The sequence below is a fragment of the Carlito syrichta genome, unplaced genomic scaffold (assembly GCF_000164805.1).
Source record: "Carlito syrichta isolate Samal-C Ts95f unplaced genomic scaffold, Tarsius_syrichta-2.0.1 Scaffold75497, whole genome shotgun sequence".
In the NCBI taxonomy this organism is placed as follows: domain Eukaryota; kingdom Metazoa; phylum Chordata; class Mammalia; order Primates; family Tarsiidae; genus Carlito; species Carlito syrichta.
The window spans coordinates 221167-239039 of NW_007019593.1; the positions used below are offsets into that span (position 1 = coordinate 221167).

The window sequence follows — 17873 nt, forward strand, 5'->3', positions numbered from 1 at the left end:
GTTGCATAGTAGCATATTTTGCAAATTTCCTAAACTTACTTTCTTAAATGCAGTTTTGTCTAGGTGTTAAAACTTCAATTTAACAGAAAGGAGTAGAGATATTAATAAAATACAGCTCTTATGATATTGCTATGTAGTTGCAAGCCTCAAAGAATAATGACATTTGAAATTTATCACTGCCATTTAAAAAAACTTCCACATTTATGTGTGGAGAGTGCCATTCTGGGCTTCATTATAAGAGTGACCAAAGTTGAATCTCGGCCCTCTAGGAATTAATATCATTGAAATTCAGACAAACGCATCAAGGATAAGAAACTGGCTCAGATCAGTGCTACCTATTAATCCACTGTTCCTCATTGCTGCCTCCACACTCCTAGAGTCTTTTGTATTGATCTTTCCTATAGTATCTACCACATTTATTCTCGCTGTGCATGAGTATTCCTCTGCTCTGATACAGAGATGTACCTGATGTCATGGACCACTGTAATCGTCCTCAGCATTGAGCACCGTCCTTTGTGTGAAATATGGTTCCTCCACTTGTTGGCTATTTTGCCACTGTTGTCTTCAAACTCCTCCTGGTCAGGTAACCACGTATTATTTATCAGTGGTCCCCAACCTTTTTGGCATCAGGAACAGGTTTCGTGGAAGTCAATTCTTCCACGAATGGGGGAGAGGTAGATCAACAGGCCTTAGATTCTCATAAGGAGTGGGCAACCTAGATCCCTCAAATGCACAGTTCACAATAGGGTTTGCCCTCCTATGAGAATCTAATTCCATGGCTGATCTGACAGAAAGTGGAGCTCAACTTGGCTACTACTCACCTCCTACTGTGTGACCCTGTTCCTAACAGCCTACGAACAGAACGGGTACTGGTCCAGAGCCAGGGGGGCAGGCACCCCTGATACAGAGCCCATATGGAATAAAGGTCTCAAATGAACCAGTACAGTGTGGGTACTTAGTAAACAGTTTGTTGGATGGATGGGTGGACGGAGATATATAAATGAATCTACTCTGCACATCAGGAAAATCAATGGACAGAAACAAACATCTTGGGGGGTATATACTAGATTCTGTATAAAGCATTCCCCCCTTCCTCAGCCCCAGTATGACATTATTTCTTTCTGCACATGTAAGGAAATTGAGGCTTGCAAGATACAACAACTTACCTAATCCACACAAGTGATAATAAGATCTAAACCAGTCTGTCAGATTTCAAGTCAATTGGTAAAGGGAAAATTTTGTTTTTAAATATTAAATATTTCAAATATTAACAGTGTTTCTGTTTTATCCATAACAATGACAGACAGCTATGGTACTGGAATAAAGAAAAAGAAGTTGAATACCAGCTCTGCCACATACTAGTGTGGTATCCTTGAGCATGCCACTTTCTCTGTTTCCTCATCTGGAGATAATATTCCCTACATCACAGTTATGTTAGGATAATTAAGAAGAAAGTTCCAATGCATACAAAGAAGAGTAACTCTTTATGAGCTGTAGGTTTCCTATCTGTAACATTACCCTCTACATTTCACTGATGTCAATCATCACTCTAATCACAAAACTCTGGAACCCCAAAGCCAAAAAGAATCCAAGCAATCATCTAAGCCAAGTTCCTCATTCTAAACATGCAGAAACCGGCCAGCATGATGGCTCATGCCTGTTATCCCAGCACTTTGGGAGGCCAAGGGGGTGGGGAGTCACTTGAGCTCAGGAGTTTAAGACCAGCCTGGGCAATATAGCAAGACTTTGTAACTACAAAAAAAATTTTTTAAATGCACCTGTAGTCCCAAATACTCGGGAGGCTGAGGCAGAAGGATCTCCTGAGCCCAGGAAGTCAAGGCTGTGGTGAGCTGTGATGATGCCACTGCACTCCAGCCTAGGTAACAGGGTGAGACTTCGATTCAAAAAAATTAAAATAAAATAAGCACACAAAAACCAAGATTCAAGGATGAGAGATGACTTGTCCAAGACCCCAGAAAAAGAGCTGCATGGTTAGACCTCACCTGATTTCTTGTTGGTGTTCCTTCTACCACATGGCCCTCTGGTCCTGGAAATCAAGTTTCCATTTTGTGACTATAAATGTCATTAAAATGAAAATGGGCCTGGGTTCTGTGGCTTATACCTGTGCTCTCAGCACTTTGAGAGACCAAAGTAGAAGGAATGCTTGAAGCCAGGAGTTTGAAACAGCCTGGGCAGCCCAGTGAGCCCCATCTCTACAAAAAAAGATAGCCGGTCATGGTAGCGTCCACCTGTAGTCCCAGCTACTCAGGAGGCTGAGGCAAGAGGATTACTTAAACCCAGGTTGGAGGCAGCAGTGAGCTATGACTGTACTACTGCACTCAAGCCTGGGCAACAGAATGAAGCCTTGTCTTTAAAAGGAAAAAAAAATGAACAGGAGCAGTGGCTCTTGCCTGTAATCTCAGCACTTTGGGAGGCCAAGGCAGGAAGACCCCTTAAACCTAGGAGTTCCAGACAACAAAGTGAGACCCTGTCTTGATAAAAAAATAATAATAATAATTAGCCAGGAGCAGTGGTGCATGTCTGTAGTTCCAGCAACTTGGGAGGCTGAGGCAGAGGGATCACTTGAACCCAGGCGTTTAAGGCTACAGTAAGTTATGCTCGTGCTACCGCACTTAGCCTGGGTGACAGAGTGAGACATGTCTCTTAAAAAACAATCTCTTGAGAATTAGAATACCTAGATTCTATGCCCAGTTGGAAAATCCTAGAGTATCATTTGATATCTCTGAATAGTAAAATCAGGGCCTAGTTATTTGAGAAGAAAATCTCTCTACTGCAAACCATGCAGAGCAAGATGCCCTGAATGAAGAGGCTGAATGTAAAATCCTACCATCTCTAGTCCACTCCATACCTACAAGGCTTGTCTCCTAGGCTTTCCCTAGGACTTCAGTGCTTAATAATCATTCCAACCAGATTCCCCAAGCTAACTTGGTAATTAATTAACTAGAAAGAAGGTAGTACTACAACAGTAATCTTGTTATAACAAAAATACATCCATGTTTTACCTCTTAGTCCCCTAACCTCCAAGAATTATAATCAATATATTTTCTTAAATGGCACCTGACATCTGCCTCATTAAAAATTACTCTCTTGAAAGAGAGTTAAAATTACTCTCTCATTTTTCCCTCTGAATGGCCTGATGAGCTGGGTTGGGCATCTGGGAGCATGTCCCCACTATCTGTGAAGAGGTGATTGGTATCTGGAAGGTGACTGACATCTGAAGGCGACTCTTTAGCCAGTTCCAAAGTTAGCTGAGAAGTGAGAACAAGGTGGAGGCTCCTGGCTTCCAGGCTACTCTCACCTCAGAAAGCCCTGCCTCAGATCTCCCAAACACAAACCAAACAAGTAAGGTGTACCACCCCCATAAAGATGTATAGTGTAACAGACTATATGGTCCATAGTCAACAGGTTCAAACCAGCTTACAACGGGAATGTCCACCTAATCCTAGGCCCTCTTTCAGCGCTTCCTAATTCAGGGATGGTGTAATTATCCTAGCAGCTCTACAAGCCTGAACTGAACCAAGAAAGTCCTCGAAAGTCCCTTCTACCACATCTCCCTGCATACATCAAGTCCTACCACTTTTTTAATTCCTCCACTCCATCTTCATCACCAACAAGTAAGCCCAAATTACCTCTCTCTTTCACCCGGACTACTGCAAAGGTTTCTGGATTGTTCTCTTTGTTCTCACAAACTCTGCTCAGAGATTTACTCTTCAGCACAGCCTTCTGGTCTTTCCAAAACACAAATTTGATGACCTCATCTCCCCATTTAAGTTTGTCAAGGCTTTCCAATGCTCTTAGGTTAAAGAGAACACTTCTGCCAGTCATATCTTTCTTTCTGTTACAATTGCCAAGCTCCTCCTTGCCTCAGATCCTCTGAACATCCTTCTTCTTCCCTGTCACTTAGCTAGCTCTTATTCATCCTTTAGCTCTCAGGTTAAGAGACGGGTTCCAGGACCCTTGAGGATGCCAATTTCAGGGACGGTCAAGTCCCTTATACAAAATGGTACAGCATTTGCATATACCCCACACATATTCTCCTGTATCCAGATTACTTAAAATATACAATACAGAGTACATGCTATGTAAATAGTTGCTTTCCTGAATTTGGGATCTTTTTGCATTTTTTTAAATTGTTGTATTATTTTTGTTTGGTTTTTTTTACCCAACTATTTTCAATCCGAGGTTGGTTGAATCCATGGATGTGGAACCTGTCAATAAAGTGAATTGACTATATTTATGTAATATCTATTTCCCACCAATAGAAGAAGCTTCATGAGATAAAAAATCAGCTCTGTTCTGTGCACCACTGTATCTAGCACTTAGCTTTCCTGATATATAGTAGGCCCTCACTAAATACAAAGTAAAAGGAAAGCAATATGGTAAAAGGAAAGGAAACTAATAATCTCTTAGCACTGACCATACCAGGCTGTTTGCTATGGAAGCATTTCTCATTTTCATTAAATCCTCACAATAATATTTTAAGGTAAATATAATTAACCTTATTTGAACCTCATGGAAACAGGCTCAAGGAGCAAAGGGATTTGCCCAGTACCACAGAGCAAGTATAGCAAAGTTAGGATTCTAACACAAGCCTGACAGAACATGTTCTTTTCACTGCAAAATTCTGCCTTCCTTTGAAAAGCCTTTAAGCCAATGGTGAATTCTACCTCTGATGGGAATTTCTAGAAGATAGTTCCACAAATCAAAGGAAGCCACTACAGATGGCAAGGTTCAGAACAAACTGCAGGAACGAGGCTTAGAGAGAGAGAGCTCAGAGCAGAATAAGCTAGTTTTAATAACTCAGCATAGAGTATTTAACTTCAGAGTAGGATGCTGAAAATACTTTTCTTTTGTTGTTAGATTTCTATTTAACTCATTATGGCTAACCACCAAAATAAAAATCCTGGTCTTCCCTTGGGATCTTCAATATATTGTCAAGCAACAGGAAAGAGAGAGTATTAATATAATGGTAAAGGAAAACAATCGCATAAAAAGATGTCTTTAATGAATTTGATCCTTCTATTAGGATACCATAATACGTAAAAAGGTAGTGAATATCTAATATCTTCTTTTAGGAATAGAATAGACTGACAAAAACTAATCTATGAAAAAAACGAATCTATGAAAAGGAAGACTAGCAAAATACAGTCACCAAGATAAGTATAGCCAAGAGAACAACTGCTAAAATCATGTTGGACTTTGCTCTTCTTTATTAAAAAAAAAATATGAAAAATGAAGTCAATGAAAGAGTGAGACAAATTAAAAATACAGTCACCCTATATGTGTGTCTTACTGGGCACTAAGCAAGTGAGTCCCAGGAGAACTACTTTTGAAAGGCGAGGGGGTAGAGATGAGATTTATTATACAGCCAACTTCACTCTCAGCCACCATCTCGGGGGAGGAAGCAGGGGGTAGAGGAGATGGAAGGCCAGGAGGCCCTTCAGCATAAGGCCCCTGCCTCAGCTCAGGCAGGCCCTTCAGCATAAGGCCCCTGCCTCAGCTCAGGCAGCAGTAAGCAAAAGCTGGTTTCTAGAAACATTGCCAATACTAAAAAGCCAGGGCTAAATTTTTTTGGAAAGAGAACCTGAGGCTAAAGCAGCTTAACATATTAGAAGGGACAATTCTCATGATAATAGCAAATTTTCCAAGTTCAGATGAGGTATATTTTCCTCTAAGGGCAATTTTTAAAAAAAATGTGATTTCAATTCACTGACCTTTTCTGAGTTTACAACATTTCTCAGTGACTTCATGCTTTCAAAGTTTTAAGTGACTCTCTTTGAAGAGAGCTATTTAATGCCAAGATTGTAAAAAACATTTGTTCATAATTATCCAGACATAGACTGTAACAATGCTGAAACAAGAGCAGCATGCAAAAATGTATTTAAGGACTATCATCCCAAAATGCTGCTAAAAGCTATTAACCAGTATGTGTTAATTGCCACAGCATTCATATTAATTTTCACTTCAGGCTCGACATTGTGGAATATTTCCCCTGATACATTTTAAACAAAGTTTAATTTAAGGAACTGCTTCTATCAACACTTATGAAAATTAACAGCCAAGCAATTAGCACTCATGAATTATCCCTTCCCCCATGTTCTCTGCAGCTTCCTTGTTAAAACAGTTTCTAACAGAGAAATGGTTACTTTTTAACAAGTTAACACAATCAAAGTCACAGTTGTCTATATGAACCAGAACTGGTTTGCTTTTTTAAGCACTTGTCAAGGCAAACATTCCCCATGCATTTAGAGAGTAAGCATTTAGCTAAGTCAAATAGGTAAGATATTTAACATTTTAGTAAACTCCCAAGCAATTACTAACCTTGAACTATTTTTTCACCTAGTGTTGAAAAATAACAATTGCACTCCCCTCCAAAAAGTGATTGTTTTAATCTTCCTATTTGAAGTCAAGGGCCAAAACTCCACTAGATTCCCTGAACTTCAACAAGCAGCCCCCCTTCTTCCAGCCTGCAGCACATCCTGCTTAATAATGCGACTCTGAGACCCAGGTTCAATTTTCTTTCATTCAGTCCTGTCAACAGCCTAATGAAGTACAAAGGAGAAACGTCATCACTGCCCTGCGCCAACCCTTTACAAATAGAAAGCAGCAGAAGCGGGATATTTGCTGCAAGCTTCCTAGGTGCTACAAGTCCTGCTAAACAAGCTTCCTGCAGAAGATACAATATCATCATTTGATTCCACAAATGAGGAGTACAGTGTGTAGGGAAGAAAAAATACCTTTTCCTTCTACCCTTCTAAGTTCTTGCCTGGGGCCCTTGTAACAAGAGATTAACAAAAGAAAAGCACGCGTTTATTTAATGTAACTTTTACATGACACAGAACCTTCATAAAGAAATGAAAACCCCAAGAAATAGTTAAACCTGGGCGTTTTTATACTAGGTTTGATGAAGAGTGGAAAGTCATCAGAAAATGTGACAGAACAAAAGGTATGAAGTGCAGTAAACTGAGGGGAAATAGCAAGGCTTGTTCTTTGAGATTCCTCTCAGCTTCCTTCTATACCTTGGAGATAGGAAGCTCCTTTGCTCCAGGTATTGAGAGAACATCTCTCAGAGGATCTTGTGACCTGTTTTAGAAAAGGACAGGGGAGAGTCAGAGTTCTCCCTGCCAATTCTCAAATTCCTTCAACTTATAATATTCATTATTCCAAGGTGCCACATTTTAGGGAAGTATGTCCTGAAACCCCATCACACTTCAATGAGGTTAAGTAACCAGCCTCAAGTCACACCTTAAGTGGAGTCATCAGGATTCAAACTGAGGCCTAAATACAAAACAGGTCACTATACTAACTAAATTACATTGTCTCTTATCGTGTTAGATGCTTTATCCTAGCATTATCCTATTTGGTGGTCTTATTAGCCATGGGAGGAAGGAATGCTCATCTTCTTATAGAGCTAAAGTAACAGGTTCAGCTTGTACCTGCAATCCCAATGCTTTGGGAGGCCAAGTTGGGAGGATCACTTGAGGCCAGGAGTTTGAAACCAGCCTGGGCAACATAGCAAGACCCCCATCTCTAGGGGGGAAAAAAAAGATAATAAAATAATTTAAAAATAAGTAAATAAAATAAAAAGATATGTCTTCATTTTTTTAAAAAAAGGGAAACTGAGGCTACAAGAGGTTAAAAAACTGAGAAGACACAACATGCTAATTAGTATCATTTTTTAAATCAGTAACTGTATTGACAGGAAGTGGGTACTTGAACTTCTGATGATTTACTGATGATAATATTTGCAAAGAGTTTGATCAGAATAGTGATGATATACTAGCAAAAGTGTATTAAGTAAGTGAGAAGGCATAATATGGCAAGGGTTAGATTGACTTCCTAAAACATGACCTAATTTGAAACAGGTAGAGAAACAGGGCAGAAAATATACACATTCTGAGGCACTTAATCAGCGCTGAATGTTTTTTGTGAACAACATTCACCTCAAAGCAACTCCTCATCACCTCAAAGCAACTCCTAGTCAACAACCAACAGTTCCCACATACAGTGAAATGAGGACTGACATAAGAAGTTTTCTAATTGTTTCAACCTCTATTAACAGTACTATTTAGAGGTTGTGTTCTCAACAATGCTAAAGAATTGAGGCTGGTTTTGCTTGGTCTGACCAAAGCATTCCCTAAAACCACTTTGCAATCCACCTTGAACTTTTTTCAAGTGATCACAGTAAAAAGAGTTACTGATAATCTATTATTCTAAAACTGATATCATCAACAATTTGCCAAAGAAATATTATAAATAATAAACCTGACCCCAAAAATTATCAAAATTACAACAAAGCACACACCTAAGTACAGCCTTTCCTTCTCAATTTCATGTCTTAAAAAATTATTAGCCAACTATGATTAAAAAAAACTTTTTAAAAATTATTAACCTGGCTGGGTACAGTGCCTCAATCCTGTAATCCCAGTACTTTGGGAGGCCAAGGCAAGAGGACTGCCTGAGCCCAAAGGTGCAAGACTAGCCTGGGCAACTTGGTGAGACCTCGTCTCTACAATAAATCAAAAAATTAGCCAGGTGTGGTAGCATGTGCCTGTAGTTCCAGCTACTTGGAAAGCTGAGGTGGAAGGATTGCCTCAGTCCAGCAGGTTGAGGTTGCGGTGGCAGTGAGCAGGTCACTGCACTCCAGACTGGGCGACAGAGTGAGACTCTAACTTAAAAAGAAAAAAAAATTATTAACCAACTATAGGAATCAAAAAGTACTTGAAAATATTCGCTTTAATTTAGCACGTTAAGAGATGTTAACCCTTAGAATTATTAAAACCAAAAATCCAGTTAGCACCAACTGTTAAGAACACTGAATGTGCTTGTTTAACTGCAACGTAACTGTAAAGCCATATCAAAAACAAAATCATTTTTTCAAATGTAACACTAGTTTAATCTTAAGGAGGATTTCATAGCAGATAGCCTCTTGAGGAAATACATAATTAAGTAGTTTTTTAGCATATTTAATTAGACCCCAAACTCTTCCTTGTCCCCTTCTCTCCCCAATTATGTACCACTTGCCCAAGAGACCTAAGCAACTCAGTTAATTATGTAAATAAGGCATGCGTTATTCCCAAGAAAAGCATTGTGAATATTTGTAGGGAAAAAACTGCACATATTTTAGAGGCTTTAACAAACCTTTGTTTAAAAAAAAAAAACAAAACTAGGACTATCAAAATACATTAAAAATCCTCACGTTTGAGGCAAAAGGTGTGGAGTTCCAATGACAAGATGGCAAATCATTAAAACAGGACACTCATTTCATTTTTTAAATATGAGCTGAATAAAAATAAAATAATTTTAAGTTACAACAGTAACAAAAATTTAGTGCTGAACGTCAGATGATTTATTGGAAGAATCAATCTGGAAATTATTAAAGTCAACTCTCATGGAAAAGGCTTTATTACCAAGGGGTTGACATGATCTTAACTCTAGAGGCAGCCCTGGTGCTGTTATAACTACTACAATCCCATTATTATGCAATCACAAAATGCTAATTTGATCATTTTGAGGTGTTATTTGAATAGTCATTTTAATTTCTAGGTTACAAAAAGGCTTGACTCAAGTATAATTCTCTATTAATCACTGAGATGTCATTGAATATCATATTGATGCATTTCACAAAGATAAAGAAAGACTAATTTAATATGTGCAGTACAATATCCTTCAAATATTAGCCATTTTCATTACATATCTGCCAAATGAATCAATATTAAATAATAGATTAGAACAAGGGTTTAATTTTATTTTAGCAATTGTAATATGTAGGATAATAATAAAATAGCACCACATCATAAGATAGACTTATTGATATAAAAATATTTCTTAATCAATCTGTAATGGTGACTGCTCCATACTCACATCCTTTGTGGATTACAAATGGATGTGCTATGACAAAAGCATTAAGAATCTTAAGTGTAAACACACATGTAGCCAAAATAATTCCTTTATAACTGAAGAAATGGCTTACTTTTTTTTTCTTTAATTTTTCTCTGGTACTTCAGAAATTAGATACATATACCAAGCAGAGTTCACATCCTTCTGAAAAATCCAAACTGAAGGAGTTAATAATAAACGGAAGGAGTTAATAATAAAGTCTAGCCGGGCTCAGTGGCTCAGCCTGTAATCCTGTGCCTTTGGGAGGCTGAGGTGAGTGGATTGCCTGAGCCCGTGGGTTCGAGACCCACCTGGGCAACTTGGCGAGACTTCATCTCTACAATAAATCAAAAAAATCAGCCGGGCGTGGTAGCGTACGCCTGTAATTCCGGCTACTCGGAAGGCTGAGGCGGAAGGATCGCCGGAGCCCAGCAGGTTGAGGCTGCGGTGGCCGGGAGCGGCCACTGCACTCCAGTCTGGGCGACAGAGTGAGACTCCAACTCAAAAGAATAAAATAAAATAAAATAAAGTCTAATGGTATAAGGAGAACTCTAGAATATAATATCTTAAAAGATCTGTGCTATTTTGTTACTATAAAAACATTATCACACATTAATTATTCCAACAATTACATCCTCAAACAACAAGATGGTATCAGGCAATGGAAGCGAATAAACTTCAGCCATTTAACCTAATCTCAATAATAACTTCACACATATCTAAATGAAACAATTGTAGTATTTTTTAAAAATCCTATACAGTTCAACTCACTATTTTCCTGAAGCTGACATTCCAGTCCCCCGGGGGGACCTTCCTTTTCTTCACTACACTCCACAAGAAAAAAACAGAAAAAGGCAGTACAGGCAGGCTAAAGAGAAGCTTTACAACAATACAATTTATAATTTACTAAAGGTGCTTTCAGATATTTTTTGGAGGAAACTTCCTGAGCATATTGGGATCTTTATGTTATTTATGCATTTTCTTTCTAGTTCTTGATCTCCTTCCTCAGAACATCAATAATCTGTGCCAATGGTCATACAAGCCTTACTTGAGCCTATGGAAGCATGCTGAATTGTGTGAGGTAAAAGTGTTTCCAAGAGAAAACATCTACTTGCTGAGGTGAGTGGATTGCCTGAGCCCGCGGGTTCGAGACCCACCTGGGCAACTTGGCAAGACTTCATCTCTACAATAAATCAAAAATTAGCTGGGCATGGTAGTGCGCACCTGTAGTTCCAGCTACTTGGAAGGCTGAGGCAGAAGGATTGCTGGAGCCCAGCAGGTCGAGGCTGTGGTGGCTGGGAGCAGCCACCGCACTCCAGTCTGGGCAACAGAGTGAGACTCCAACTCAAAAAAAAAAAAAAGCAAACATAAGCAAAGAGCTGTATGTCTATTAACTGCAATTGTGTTGAACTAAGACAAATTGTACACGACCTCTCCAGGCAAAAGCTATCACTCAGCACCCCCACATCACTGCCAGGCAGCAAACATAATGGCAATAAATATAAAAATCAACTGCTACTGTCTCCTGAAAAAGGCCCTGCTTGGGTCAGCAAAGAGACATAGAATGGCAGGGGTTAGGGAACAGAGTGCTGCACAAGCAGCTAGGCTCCACCTAAAATAGTGATCATTTTTCTAAAAGGAAAACAAGCACACTTTAATTTTACAATAGCAAACTGTTAGCACAAACAGGCAAAAAATAAAGTCATCCTCCAGAGTAAGTGTCAAATAAGATACTCCTACAGTGAAATGCTGAAATGAAAAGCAAAAAGCCTAGAATTCTGAAATGAAGCTCAAACCAATAATTTCAACAGTTACTAATAAAGAATCAGCCAAGACAAAAGCAAACTGCCTCCCAGAACTACTTTCAAAGGCTTGCCCAACACAATTAGACCTTGACTAATCTCAACCCAACATATCCAAATTCTTAAGCATATTTAGGAGTTAAGATAGATAGATATTTGGGAGGATTAAAACAAAACAGTCATGAGATATCTATTTACAAAAGGAGGGAAGAGAGATATCTCAGGACTGTATTGTTTTAATCCTCCCAAATATATTGCTGTGGAAACAACACTGAGCCCAAATTCATATCTTTTACATCAATGGTCTTAGAAAATGTGACATTCTATAATAGTCAACTATTAGGCATTTTAGAAACTCTAGAAATAATAATGCCAACAACTCCACTCAATTGTGGCTCTACTTCCAGGACAAAGTCCTATTTTTACTTACCTTGCCATCAAATTTGGAATACTCGTTAAAGGGATTATTCAGCTGCAGAGGGCACTGCTCCAGGCGTACAGATAATATTGACTGCTTCCCAGAACATGGAGGCTTCTCTTTGAGGGATTTTTTTTCAAACAGTGACTTTAACTCCTGGGCTGTGATACGAGAAGACAATAAAAACATCTTTGTGATTACACACAGAGAGGCATCTGTCCACCTTTCCTAAAAAGTTTTCTTTGGAACCTTTAAGAGGGAATGTCAAGGGACATGACCAGGTCTGACGTGTGCAGAAAGTCCCACAATATACTTCAATGCTTGTGCATAGAAAAGGCAGAGCTCTGAAGAACATGCAGGGTTGTCAATTAAGAAGGACTAGGGTTCAAGGGTGCTGGAAGAATCAGAGCAATAGAGTAGCCATTCTATATATAAGAAGGAATATTCACAGCTAAGAGACCTGAGATTTGGTGTGGCTGTGTCACTAAAAGCTAGCTATATGATATTGGACAAGTCAATAAACTTCTCTGAGCCTGTCAAACTAGATAATCTCAAGATCTCTTCTGGGTCTAATATTGTATGATTTTGGAATTCTAGTTCTACAAGGTCAAGATCCACATCTTAGTCCTCTCACACTCTCCAACGGCACCTAGCACAAAATCTAGGTACCAAAGAAGATGAGAAGGAAAAAGAGAAAGGGTACTTACAATAGTAGCTAACTTTTATTGAGCAAACCAGTTCATCTCATTTAATCTTTATAGAAAGCCTATAAGGTAGATACTCACATTATCTCAGTTTTGTCAATGTTAAGTTTTTGATAAGCTTAGAATATTTTGATTAGCCCTAGACCACATAGCTGGTAAGTAACAGAGCTAGGAAGTGCACCCAACCAAGGCTCTTATCCATTAGGCACTAATGAACAAAGCAGACCCTCAATAAATTTTGTACCATGCATGAATGAATAAAATAATAACTGAAAGAATTCAAATTAAATTATTTTTAAACCAGAATATTCAGCTCTTATTCATTAGTGTATCAAGACAAGTTCCATGTCTTCTCAAAGATCATTTAATTCTCTAAATCAATCTGAGTATCAGTCAAGGTGGTAGCTAGGTAAGTACACGGGGGGGGGGGGGTGTTATACTTTCATTTTTGTAAATATCAGAAAATGTCCATACTTAAGCTTTTAGAATAAATCTGAAATTTTAATATCCACAAAAAATAGGTTCAATCCCCTTCCAATCTTTAACATAGTCAAATTAAACTGTGAGAGATCAACAGACTGAAAGTCACTTAGAACTTTTTAAAAATATAATTGAAACTAACTTTGGGGCAACCCCTTGAGGTCCCTTCCCATTGTGGGAGCTTTCCTGTCCTCTCAATAAATCCTGCTTTCTCAAAAACAAAACAAAACCAAAAAAAACAACTAACTTTTGAACAGACTAATAAAGCAAATTTATCAAATGAGTCCCTGTAGATTTGAGTGGCAAACCAGAAGAAAAATGTCACATCTAATTCTTTTTCAAAATGTGGCACTTGGCTACAAAATTCCAGATTATGAATATACAAGTGCATGTAATCAATATATTAAATGCATATTTGAGAAGGTGTTAGATTACAATAAGACTAAAGTGATTTTTAAATATGGGAAGTACTTTGTCACCTGTAATCTATTAAGAGTTTTATGGCTACACTTAGGAAAGAAATGATCCTTTATCAATCATCTACTATGGGCCAGGATCAATGCTAGGTATTTTCCTCATTTAGCAGTATCCTCACAAGATCCTAAGAATAAGTTACTATAATGCCAGCTCCATGAAGAAATTGAGGAATAGCAAACAAAAGTGACTTACTGAAGTTAAATGACTATTATCAATGGGGTAAGGTGTGAGGTGAGGATATATCATCTCTTCCATTCTCAGACTAATTCACACTTGGACCTCTCTCTTCAACCTAATACCTCCTCCCCTCTTCCTCTCTTGCTTCCTATGGCTTGGATAAATAGAAACAACCAAACAGAACATTTACATGCTCTCACCTGTACTTCTACCAGTCCTTCCTCCCATTACCATGGATGAAATCCCTATGGACCTATCTCAGGTCAGACTCTCCCTCTCACCGCTCTTGCCAGCTCAAGGACATCACTGCAACAATTCTCTCTCATTCCTTCTTACTGGATTAGTCACACCAGCACACAAAGATACTGAAACACTGATCATTAAAAACAAACAGAATCCTCCCTCTATCCCTCTACCCCATACTTCCTCCCTTCTAGTTACTATCCTATTTTTCTGCCCCTCAAAACGTTTGTCTATATTCTTACTGTCCTATCCCCTTCCTCTCATTCACACAAATTCACTCCAATCAGGTGTTCAAACTGCACCATTCCACCAAAGCGGCTTTCGTCAAATTCATCAATGATCCCCTTGTTGCTATTGGTCAATTTTTAATCCTTATCTTACAAGACCTCTTGACAACACGTGGCACGGTTCATCACTCCCTCCTATTTTAAACACTTTTTTAGGAATCCACTCTGTCTGGCTCTTACCCTCTCTCTCAGGCTGCTCCTTTTCAGTCCCCTTGCTGATTCCTCCTCATTTTCTCCCTAGGATCCCTGGCATTCCCCCAAGGTTCAGTGCTTAGACCTCTTCTCCATCTACATTTATAACCCTGGTGATCTCATAAAACCTTATATTTTTAAGTACCACCTAAGAGGCAAAACTAAATTCTGATGATATACATCAGAGCAATGGTTGCCTCTGAGGAGTAGAATGACGAGAAAGGATCACCAGGGAACATCTGGGTGATGGAATTGCTTTATACTTGGCTGGGATATGAGTGATACAGTGTATATGTTTAGTCAAAAGTCATTAAAGTATACATTTATTTCACCATATGTAAAGCATACCCCAAAAAAGGTCAATAAATAGAGAAAACTCAAATATCCTCTACTTGCAAATGAATATTTCTAACCCTAAACACTCCTTGAAATTACAGGCTCACATATCCAACTTTCTATTTCAAATCTCCACTTGGATATCTTACTAGGTATCTCAAACTTTACATGTCCATAACTAGACTTTTTTTTTTTTTTTTTGAGTTGGAGTCTCACTCTGTAGCCCATGCTGCAGTGCAGTGGCACACTCACAAGCCCCCAGCGTCGACCTGCTGAGCTCTGGTGAACCTTCTGCCTCAGGCTTCCAAGTAAGGCGTGTGCTACCACACCCAGCTAATTTTTCTTTTTTAATTGTAGAGACAAGGTCTTGCCAAGTTGTCCAGGCTGGTCTCAAACCCATGGGTTCAGGCAATTCACTCGCCTCGGTCTCCCAAAGTGCTGGGATTACAGGCTGAGCTCAGCCCATAACCAAACTCTTAACCTTCCCTCCAACTTCCCCCTCCCACAATCTTCCTCTTCTCAGTTAATGGCAATTTGATTCTGTTAAGTCAAAAACTTGGGAATATCCTGACTCTTCTCTTTCACACCCTACATTCTGCCCATCAACAGATACTTCAAAAGATATTCAGAGCCAGGCTCGGTGGCTCAGCCTGTAATCCCGTGCTTTGGGAGGCTGAGGTGAGTGGATTGCCTGAGCCTGTGGGTTTGAGACTCACCTGGGCAAATGGTGAGAACTCATCTATACAATAAATAAATTTTAAAAAATTAGCCAGGTGTGGTAGCACGCGCCTGTAGTTCCAGCTGTGCTACAGCGGAAGGCTGTGGCGGAAGGCTGTGGTGGAAGGCTGTGGCGGCAGGATTGCCAGAGTCCAGCAGGTGGAGGCTGCGGTGGCTGGGAGCGTGCCACTGCACTCCAGTCTGGGCGACAGAGTGAGACTCCAATTCAAAAAAAAAAAAAAAAAAATTCAGTACTGCCTTTACTGCTACCAAAGCTGGATTATCATCATCACCTTCAAACTGGTCTTCCTGTTTTGGCCCTTGCCTCCCTGACCCCGAACCATTTCTTACCCACACAGCCAATATAAATCTTTAAAAATAAGAATTACAAACTTCAGAATAAGAAGAACAAATTATAAATGTGACCACATAAAAATTAAAAACTTTTGTACGGGAAGAACATTAGTTAAGCAAAATGACAAACGATAAACTAGAAAAGAAGAAAGGTTAACATTCCCAGCCAGGCTCGGTGGCTCAGCCTGTAATCCCAGCACTTTGGGAGGCCGAGGCGTGTGGATTGCCTGAGCCCACAGGTTCAAGACCAACCCAGGCAATTTGGCAAGACCTTGTCTCTACAATAAATAATAATTTTTAAAAATTAGCTGGGTGTGGTAGCACGTGCCTGTAGTTCCAGTTACTTGGAAGGCTGAGGAGGAAGAATCGCCAGGGCCCAGCAGGTTGACAATGGGGTGGCCGTGAGTGTGCCACTGCACTCCAGCCTAGGCGACAGAGTAAGACTCCAACACAAAAACACAACAACAAAAAACCATTCCTAATATATAAAGTTTCTAAAAGTAGAGAAGACACTGACCAACAAACATAGAAAAATGGAAATAAGTAGGAAATGTTCACCGAAGAAACGTAAACAGCTTAAACACATGGAAGGATACTCAACCACATTCATAATAAGAGAAATGAAAATTAAAACTACACTGAGACAACATTCCATCAGATTGGCAAAAAAAAACCTAAAAGTTTGAGGCTACTAGGAAATAAAAACTCTATATGTTATTGGTGGTAATAACAGCAAAACTCCTATAAAGGAGAATTTGGTAATATCAAGGAAAATCAGGATTCTACTCTTAGACACATTGGTCAAAAACAACAACAACAACAAAAACCCCACATACACAAGGTTATTTGCTGTAGGGCCATTTGCAACAGCAAAAGCCGGAAAACAATCAAATATCCCTCAACAGGACTGACTGGCTACACTATGGGACATCCATATTATGGAGTACCATGCAGCTGTAAAACGGAATAAAGCCTATCACTATATATTGCTCCAGAATAATCCTCAGGATGTGTTACTAAGTGAAAAAAACATTGTACAAAACACTGTATATAGTATGCCGTCTTTAATTTTAAAAGAGTGGGATATAAATATAAATATGCTTATATATAATTTTAAGTGCACAGAAAAACCAAAACCTTTTGAAAAATGACTATAAGAGTGGAGGGGACAGAAAATGAAGTTAGCTTTCTCTATCTAGCTTCATATTTTTTACTTTGGAATCATTTAAATATTTTATATAATTATAAAGGAAAATAAAATTAAAAGTGCAATCTCTAAGAACAAAGGCAAAATAATAAATGAATCTGAGTAGAATAATGAGCTGGCAGTTTAACTACAAAGAGAGGAATTATTTTAAGTAGCTTTATTACCCAGCAATTTGACTATAAATCTCCTAATGAAATATATCCAAAGAACAACAAAAAATCTTAACATATTTTTAGTAACTGTGTTGTTAGTAATGACATTTGTATTTCTACTCTGGAGTCAAGATTTTTATTTTTATTTTTATTTTTTTTTTAGTTGGAGTCTCAGTCTGTCGCCCAGACTGGAGTGAAGTGGCCGCTCCTGGCCAGCGCAGCCTCGACCTGCTGGGCTCTGGCGATCCTTCCACCTCAGCCTTCCAAGTAGCTGGAACTACAGGCACACGCTACCATGCCTGGCTCATTTTTGATTTATTGTAGAGATGAGGTCTCACCAAGTTGCCCAGGAGGGTCTCAAACCCGCGGGCTTAGGCAATCCACTCACCTCAGCCTCCCAAAGGCGCAGGATTACAGGCTGAGCCAC

General features: G+C 39.1%; 1 protein-coding gene across 6 annotated transcripts in view; it reads right to left on the reverse strand.

Annotated features, from left to right (window-relative positions):
- MAPKAP1 (mitogen-activated protein kinase associated protein 1) overlaps window positions 1-17873 on the reverse strand; it is a 254437-nt gene that overhangs the window by 198053 nt on the left and 38511 nt on the right. For all 6 annotated transcript variants that reach the window (XM_021710137.1, XM_021710141.1, XM_021710144.1 and 3 more), the window contains one exon: window positions 12133-12281. In XM_021710137.1, the coding sequence (XP_021565812.1) occupies window positions 12133-12281 (149 nt within the window). The remainder of the gene's footprint in view (window positions 1-12132; window positions 12282-17873) is intronic.